Below are 9,125 nucleotides of genomic sequence, written 5' to 3'. Positions count from 1 at the left end.
TAGCCCTTGCCGCAAGTCCTCGAGACGGGGCAACGGGGTCACATCTTTCGTGAGTCTCTGCTTGTTACCGCGCGTTCCTAATCCACTACGATTTGGATATTTGATCCGAGGGGCCTCTGGCCTGATAGCACTAACCATCACGTGGGCATAGTATGGGCGTTCTGTGTCGTATACATCAGTCGAAGCTTAATAGACGTCAGCGACTGAGCGGCGCGCGCCGGGTTGGACTGCGTAAGCACCTACCTTGTTGAAGGAGGTAGCTAGGTCTGCTCACCGGCCGCGTACGCAACGTGCAGGAGTTTCCGAGGAGATGGCCCATGACCCCTGGGGGCATAGGTTTAGTCTGGCGTGCTAGCCTCTCTATTAAGCCTAGGTCGGGTTGCGGCGTATTGTTTGGCCGAGGCCGGGCATGACCCAGGAAAGTGTGTCCGGCCGGAGTTAATCGAGCGTGGTGGGTAAGTTGGTGCACCCCTGTAGGGAAGAAGACATCTATCAATAGCCTGTCCTATGGTAACGGACACTTGGAGTTGTATCCCGATCGATACAACTAGAACTGGATACTTGTGATGAGAATTGGATGGTGATGAGTAATGGATTGTGATGATAACTGGATAGTATGGCTCTGGAATTTCTTTCTCGCAGGGAGTCGAGAAAGGATCTCCGGCCGAGGTTGATAACACTACTTCTACCTTACTTTGCGCTACTCTACTCCCTCCTATTTGCTGCAAGATGGTGGTTTCCAGAAGATGCTAGTCTTCGATAGGACTAGGCCTTCTCTCTATTCTGGCATTTCTGCAGCCCAGTCCACCTATATAGCCTTCCTTTGATAATATTGCATATGTAGTGTAGATCCTTGCTTGCGAGTACTTTGGATGAGTACTCACGGTTGCTTTGCTCCCCTTTTCCCCCTTCTTTCTTCTTTCTGGTTGTTGCAACCAGATGGTGGAGTCCAGGAGCCAGATGCCACCTTTGACGACTGCTACTACCCCGAGGGCGCCTACTACCACGTGACGGAGACCGCCGACGACCAGGAGTAGTTAGGAGGCTCCCAGGCAGGAGGCCTTGCCTTTTCGATCGTAGATGCTTTTGTGCTGGCCTTCTTAAGGCAAAACTTGTATAACTTATGTCTGTACTCAGATATTGTTGCTTCCGCTGACTCTTGTGTATTCGAGCCCTCGAGGCCCTGGCTTGTAACATAAAGCTTGTATTATTTTAATTTATGTCTAGAGTTGTGTTGTGATATCTTCCCGTGAGTCCTTGATCTTGATCGTACACATTTGCATGTATGATTAGTGTACGATTGAATCGAGGGCGTCACAAGCTGATTCTTCTGTCATTCCATTCTCCTCGAGAGATTGAGTCGCTCCTTCAGATCATCACACCATTTTACATGACAATTATTTTTTGTTGGCATCTATAGTAGTTTTAGTTGCACACATAGTTGTTTTCGGTTGGACACAATTATTAGGAAGTTACACATGGTGATCATTTTTGTTGGCATCTATAGTAGTTTTAATTGCACACATATTTGTTCTCAGTTGGATACGATCATTGGAAAGTTGCACACACAACGATCATTTTTTTGTTGGCATCTATAGTACTTCTAGATATTACGCACATAATTTTTCTCAGTTAGTACGGTCATTCGGAAGTCACACACACAGTGATCAATTTTTGTTGGCATCTATAGTAGTTCCAGTTGCACACATAGTTGTTTTCAGTTGAACACGATCATTGGAAAGTTGCACACACGGGTATCATTTTTGGTTGGCTTCTATAATAGTTCTAGTTGCACACATAGTTGTTTTTAGTTGGACACGGTCATTGGAAAGTTGCACACACGGCGATCATTTTTTGTTGGCATCTATAGTAGTTCCAGTTGCGCACATAGTTGTTTTCAGTTGGACACGGTCGTTGAAAAGTTGCACACATGAGTATCATTTTTTGGTTGGCATCTATAATAGTTCTAATTGCACACATAGTTGTTTTTAGTTGGACACGGTCATTGGAAAGTTGCACACACGGCGATCATTTTTTTGTTGGCATCTATAATAGTTCTAGTTGCATACATGGTTGTTTTCAGTTGGCACGGTCATTGGAAAGTTACACACACGGGATCATTTTTTGTTGGCATTTATAGTAGTTTTAGTTGCACATATAGTTGTTTTCAGTTGGACACGGTCATTGAAAGTAGTTGGCAGGGGCAATAGAATAGAAGTAGTTGCACCGAATCTGCTAGGCAGTTGGCCAGGGTAACAAATAAAGTTGCACATCTCATTGACATGGATTTGTTGAATGGTGAAAAAATGCACATCCATAGACCATGAGGGTGCAGGAAAGTTGTATACAGGTGAGACCCTCAAGATGCACATCTCACTAGTTGGGGTGGGTGGGAAGGGGTGCTAGCAATGAAAACTACACATCCACGGATACGGAGGAAAGTTACACATGCACATCAACCGTTAGGTAGTTGGCTGAGACAGTTTCTGAAGTTGCACATCCACTGCTGGGCTAACTGCCCGAGGTAGCAAATAGTAAAAATTCACTTCCAACTAGAGGAGAAAAGTTGCACATCAACTACTATGCAGTTGGTCTGGGCAACAGACGAAGTTCACATCTCATTGGAAGGAGGTAGTTTGGGGGTGAAGATACCATCATTGAAAACTGCACGTTTACGGTATAGGAGAAAAGTTGCACATCCCTGGTAGTTGCACATCGAAGGCTAGGCAGTTGCACAAAACGGAGAGAAAATTGCAAAAAAAAATCGTCAAACATACCCATGCGGGATCTAGTTTCGAAGAACATGCCATGAGGGTTCCAAAAATGAAAACGGATCTTAATTTCGATGCATGGTTTCAAAGTTATGATTTTTAAAAAATTTAAAAACCCGAATTAAATGTGTTCACATTTGTTCACATGGGTTCTTTGCAATTACTTTTTATTATCCTGTTCAAACATGTTCACACATATTTTACTTTTCCTAATATGAATTAGGAGGACAAATTATTTCCTTTTTCAGTCGGCCACTGCGGAGCGCTAGCGGGCAACCGGCTACCCGCTAGATGCCCTCTAACCATTTAAAACATTGTACATTATGAGACAGAGGGAGTATAAGGGAGTACTAATTTTCTTCCCTAAAAAAACAGAATACTAATTTCCAGCCCCGGTGGCTTCCTCCGTCGAGACCGTGGTAATTTACACCTTTAACAGGGTGCAATCCGAAAGAAGTCGCCTGGCATGTGGCCGTGCGCGTCCGGGCCGCTCCCGGGAGATCGGGGCCGTCCGTTCCAGAGCAGACGTGCACGATATGCCCGCGCGTCGCCTTCGTCGCGTGCGTGCTTCCTCCCTTCCGTGTTCCGGCTCCGTGTCGCGGGTGTGGTCACCGGGCGGTGCACGTAACCCCCATCCCGGGAACGAGCCTATATATGAAGGCCACCTGGGAGGGGGCGAAGGAGCCCAACACCACCAGCAGCAACCGCACCGTGCCCAGACACACCCCGAGCCCGAAAGCCAGGAAGGAAGGAAGGAAGCGCAAAGACTCTCCACCCACCTACTCGAAACCAAAATCCCCTCTCCGCCTCCCAGAAATCCAGCGCGGCTACTCTGATCTGCAGATCCCCTGAGCTCGCTCGCTCGCTTGTTTCAGCCGGTCGTCCAGATTTGGAGGTGAGGGTTTCGCCGTGGCTAGGGCGGGACGAAACGAACGTACGGACTCTGTTTTGGGGGAGGAGAAGATGTGCCGGGCGGGCGGGCGGGCGCTTGGCCGGCCCTAGCCTCGCCTAGGTGCCAAAATTGCTCGATAATCTCGCTCGATTTGGGGGAATTCCGGTGTCGGTTTCCGCCGACTCCGTGGCGATTTTGCTCTGCCCACCCAGATTGAGCGAGCCTCCCCCTCCCGAAATCGCCGGAGCCTCGCGATCTGGAGGCTCGCTTCGCGTGCTGCGGGGCGTTTTTTGGGCGATCGGAGCTGTTTAATTAACCCTCTGTTGTCTGTTTTTTGCAGTGCCCGGAACTTTCATGGGTGTGGAGTGAGATCGAGAGCGGGGACCGTGAATTCCTACGAGGGCCGCCATTCGGCTTGCGCGTCTGCATGAACTGTTTCGTCAATCTGGGACTCAACTCCAACTCCAATCACTACGTCGCCTGCCTCCTCATCTTCCTGCTGCATTTCTCACCGCAGCCGCTGCTCATAAATCAGCCCAATTCCAATTCAAGTAGTATAAATCGTCAAGAAGGAGAATCCAATCGCAGTAGTAATCGTTAAGGAGGGGGAAAAACAGAGCTCAACAAATGGCGAACAACAACAGTAAGTAACTTGTTCTTCGCAGATTTTTCCCTCTTCAACTAGGCATTGCTTTCAGACCCGTAGACTCTTTTTCAATGTGATGCAAGTGCAAAAATCGAATTTCACCACCATTTGGGACCAGGTGGTCCACCTTGATTTTGTCATGCCAAACACTCTAGTTGCTTATGGTTGTTGGGAGGGGCGTCGTGGGCCAGACGAAAGAGGCATCAACCGTCCAGCTGCAATTGCCGTTTCCTTGGACGGTGCTAGGAAGAAGAAAAAACCAAAATACTAGCTGTTTTTCACTTGTTACGCCAACACCTCACGCAAAGGGCACCCACCACTTCGGAAGCTTCTAGGGTTTGACCAATTGGCCCATTTGGCAGGAACAAGTCCATGTGGTTGTGGAGTCCCATGCTCTTTTTTAGCGCTGAAAGTTAGCTGGGAAGAGTGTGTCCACACAGTTAGTAAAGAGTAACATTAGTTATCACATAGATAGATACCTGTAATCAGATTACCCAAATGGCATCACGTGGAAGTACAGTTATGCTTTACTTTACTCCTGTGTTTTATTTTACTCCTGTGTTGTGATTCCATGCTTATTGATCGATATTATTGTCATGCACGTAGTTTGGCGTGTATTATTGTTCAGCATATTCGCTAACGGATCTAGCTGTTTGTGGACCAATGCCACAATTGAAAATATTTATTTATTTGCGCTATTTCTCTTGTCGGTTTCATAAAAGAACACTTTGCTCTTGTCAGCTTCATTCAACTCATGCCTTTTTTTAATTTTTGGGTCTTAGCGCAACTATTGTCATCATAAGAGAAGATGCTTGGTGATTATGTTCTGGACTGAAGTTTGACTGCCTTTTTAGTGTCCGAAGCATATCCTACAGAGGGTTGTCTTGTCTAAAGCTAGGTCTACCAACTACTACCATCATAAACAACAGTCTAAACATAAAGCATTGTTCAGCATTTATTGGAGTAACCTCAACCCTCAAGTGTCCAATGTCTCACTTGTAAGGACAGGCATCATGTCAAATCACAGCTTGAAAAAGTTACTAATGATCTTAGGTATAGATTAATCTGCAGCTGCCTGTCCAATAAAAGTGTTAAATGGTTTTAAGTTTGATCTGTCATACTCGTACACATTAGAGTGTTCACTCTGGAGCTACATACCAAGAACAAATATTATGTTAGGAGTTCTAGTCCACACTGCGTCAAAAGTTGTTGGGAAAATCAGCGAAAATCTTTAATTGTCCTGTCTTACTTCGCCATCATTGTTCTGAGACAGGGAACATGCCTCACTACTAACCCTCCATGGTGGAGGGGGTAGAGGAGGGTTGATGTGAGAAGAACAGACGATATCGGCACTTTCACTACTTGGTAGGCTTCTTTATGTTATTTTTGTATGAACTGGTCTTTTTTTCATTTGGAGGTACCCCGTGCCACATAAAAGCAAATTGTCAGCCATAAGTGCCGGCGCCTCTGCCTGAAAACCATAAATCTCCACATACATGAACTCAGTAACCCCACAGCAGACAAGCATTCTCCAATCACATAATTTATCAGAAGATTAAAGCTGTTGGTTATCCCATCCAACCACCATAAGATATGTGAAAGTTTAGGTAATCCCCGTAGATGTCCCCAAAATTTTGCGTTTATTACTTAGTATTTCAATAACTAATATTACTAATTGAATGAGAAATCACTTGTACATGGACAGATGATCACTAAAATAAATACATACCATTGAACATTTTTATTTCAAACTTTCTAGGTCAGTATTCCACTCTAATTTGAAGGCAAAACCTTTTTCTTTTCTTTTTCAGGCTCATACGGTGAAAATGTCAGTAGAAAATCCCACACGCCTTCTGCTATTGTTATTGGTGGTGGGTTTGCAGGCATTGCTGCTGCAAATGCGCTCAGGAATGCGTCCTTTGAGGTATTGCATATTGTGGTTTTTGATCTTGTTCTAATGGTTTAGCTTCAATTCATATGATGCTCTTTGATCCATACACTTGTCATCTCATCAGCTATGCTATTGTGATTTCCTGCCAGGTTGTGCTTCTGGAATCCCGTGACCGGATAGGTGGCCGAGTTCACACTGACTACTCTTTTGGGTTTCCTGTTGATCTTGGGGCATCTTGGTGAGTTCCATTATTTCCCTGCCTCCCTGCACTACATTTATAGTATTGTTTGTACTGTTTATGACCAGAAGTTCATCTAGAAGCACAATTTTGAATCTTATTTCCAATTCTCGTGTGCACCAGGCTTCACGGTGTTTGTGAAGAAAATCCCCTGGCACCGATCATTGGAAGACTTGGGCTTCCACTGTACCGCACAAGTGGAGATGACTCTGTCCTTTTTGACCATGATCTCGAGAGGTACAACTTAATCTAGGTCCTGTATGTTCAGAGATATGATGAAACCAAATAAGGCTGCAACTAACATGTTATATTGTCTTTCAGTTATGCACTTTATGATACTAATGGCTCTCAAGTCCCACAAGAGTTTGTAGAAAAGATAGGGAAAGTGTTTGAGGCTATACTGGAAGAGGTAATTGCTTCTCTCAGTTCTTGATGCTTATTTATTTATGCTGACATTTCTTGGGTTTTGATATCCTGTAACATTGATATGTGCACAGACTGGCAAATTAAGGGAAGAAATGAAGGAAGATATTTCTATAGCTAAGGCCATTGCAATTGTTTTGGAGAAAAATCCACACTTGAGGTTCGTACCATCAATCCCTGTGTGCTTAGGGTATCCTAAAGATATTGATTATCTTATCTGACACCATTGTCCTCATATCAGGCAAGAAGGGATTGCACATGATGTTCTCCAGTGGTATTTGTGCCGCATGGAGGGTTGGTTTGCTACTGATGCGGATGCCATCTCGCTCCAGTGTTGGGACCAGGTAGTATTCACACCCCTCATCCTTGTACTAATAAAATAGCCATTGATCTCGGCATTATTCATGACCATATTCTGTGTAATCGGGTGCAGGAAGTTCTTCTTCCCGGTGGCCATGGTCTCATGGTTCGTGGATATCGTCCAGTTATAAATACTTTGGCGAAAGGTCTAGATATACGCCTTGGTCACAGGTATGCATATCTCTACTTTTCCTCTAAATGTTATGAACATGGTTCCACCTTCTATTTGTTAGTACTGATCCAAACTCTTCTCCTCAGGGTTGTTGAAATTGTTCGGCACTGGAATAGAGTAGAGGTTACTGTAAGCAATGGTAAAACATTTGTTGCGGATGCTGCAGTCATCACCGTTCCCCTGGGTGTTCTTAAATCAAACACCATTAAGTTTGAGCCGAGGCTCCCGGAGTGGAAGGAGGAAGCAATAAGAGAATTGTCAGTTGGGGTCGAAAACAAAATAGTTCTCCACTTCAGTGAGGTTTTCTGGCCTAACGTGGAGTTCCTCGGAGTAGTTTCATCCACCACATATGGCTGCAGCTATTTCCTCAACCTTCACAAGGCAACAGGGCATGCCGTTCTTGTTTACATGCCTGCAGGCCGGCTTGCTTGTGACATTGAAAAGATGTCGGATGAGGCCGCTGCTCAATTTGCCTTTTCCCAGTTGAAGAAGATCCTCCCTAATGCAGCTGAGCCGGTAAGCATTTCGACACAGATCACAGTATAATTAGCATGAATATTGCTTCCAGTTCTAACTATCATGTTGCCTTAATCCTATTGCAGCTTAACTACCTAGTGTCACACTGGGGCTCAGACGAGAATACGCTTGGCTCCTACACCTTTGACGGGGTGGGCAAGCCGCGCGACCTCTACGAGAAGCTCCGCATCCCTGTCGACAACCTATTCTTTGCCGGGGAGGCCACGAGCGTCCAGTACACGGGCACGGTGCACGGCGCCTTCTCCACAGGGGAGATGGCGGCGGAGGAGTGCCGGATGAGGGTCCTGGAGAAGTTCAGGGAGCTGGACATGCTGGAGATGTGCCACCCGATGGCCGAGCAAACGGCCACCGTCTCCGTCCCGCTGCTCATCTCCCGGCTGTAAACAGTCGCCTCCTAAACTACCTACCTATTGTCGCGGCAGGTTCGCCGGCCGTTCATTCCAGTGATTGCTCGGAGAAGGCAGCGTGGGAGCAATCTATCCTTGCTCTTCCTCGTGGCATGAGGCGTGTGGTCGTGTGACCCTGTGGTTTGCTGAATAAAATTACTGCTGGGTAATAAAAGATTGTGGGCGTCTGGTATGTATACTGTCAGCGTGATGCGGGGGTTTGTGTTTGGTAAGGCGTTATGAGCTACGGCCTACGTGACCATCTTTGTAGGGCAGAGTTGGTGGTGTAGTATGTGTGATGAAACACTGTAATTTTACTACATTGACATTCTTAATATTGGTGATGATGGCAGATTATCCCTGAAGTTTGGTGGTGTTTTATAACTCAAAATCGAATCTGATTGCATCACAACCATTTGTGATTCAAGAGGGCGTAGAGAGCACCGTGAGGGCATCTCCTCCCTGTATTCAAAGCAAATCGGACACACCAAATGCCAGCGTACATGTCCGGACTTGTCAGCGGACAATTCTTTTCCGACATGAACTTGTCAGCGGACAATTCTTATGCCAGCGTACATGTCCGGGCTTGTCAGTGGACAATTCTTTTTCGGGGAGCCAACCATCCAACCTAGGGCACCAAATAAAAGCAGACATGACATTTTTATAAAAAAACAGGTTTTTTTACATAGCAGAAGTTAATCGACGGGTATGTCTGTGTCCCATATCCCTACTCCATGTTAGAATCCGGCGTTTGGCTGTTGACGTTCCCGATGGAGGTAAGGTCGACGATCAACTTGGTCAGTCTGGCC

General features: G+C 45.9%; 1 protein-coding gene across 2 annotated transcripts; it reads left to right on the top strand.

The window, feature by feature from the left end:
• The first annotated feature begins 4,290 nt into the window (after nucleotides 1-4,290).
• Nucleotides 4,291-8,681, top strand: LOC119365716 (polyamine oxidase 3-like). Of its 2 annotated transcripts, XM_037631364.1 has the most exons (10): nucleotides 4,291-4,306; nucleotides 6,121-6,233; nucleotides 6,350-6,438; nucleotides 6,562-6,675; nucleotides 6,760-6,847; nucleotides 6,936-7,021; nucleotides 7,103-7,205; nucleotides 7,295-7,392; nucleotides 7,480-7,909; nucleotides 7,996-8,313. In XM_037631364.1, exons 1-10 carry the CDS (start codon nucleotides 4,291-4,293, stop codon nucleotides 8,311-8,313), a joined length of 1,455 nt encoding a protein of 484 aa, XP_037487261.1. The 2 variants fall into 2 exon arrangements, with proteins under 2 accessions (XP_037487261.1, XP_037487260.1); XM_037631363.1 differs by having other exon boundaries at nucleotides 7,295-7,909; nucleotides 7,996-8,681.
• Nucleotides 8,682-9,125: the final 444 nt, after the last annotated feature.

This window comes from Triticum dicoccoides, chromosome 2B, assembly GCF_002162155.2.
Source record: "Triticum dicoccoides isolate Atlit2015 ecotype Zavitan chromosome 2B, WEW_v2.0, whole genome shotgun sequence".
Classification (NCBI taxonomy): domain Eukaryota; kingdom Viridiplantae; phylum Streptophyta; class Magnoliopsida; order Poales; family Poaceae; genus Triticum; species Triticum dicoccoides.
Note: the sequence above shows the minus strand (reverse complement) of the source record. Positions and strands in the feature narration are given on the sequence as shown.

Bases quoted from the DNA above. Each gene is read 5' to 3' on its own strand.
- LOC119365716 (XM_037631363.1), top strand. The intron at 6,234-6,349 runs GTATTGCATATT...ATTTCCTGCCAG, and splicing joins TCAGGAATGCGTCCTTTGAG to GTTGTGCTTCTGGAATCCCG. The intron at 7,910-7,995 runs GTAAGCATTTCG...ATCCTATTGCAG, and splicing joins TCCCTAATGCAGCTGAGCCG to CTTAACTACCTAGTGTCACA.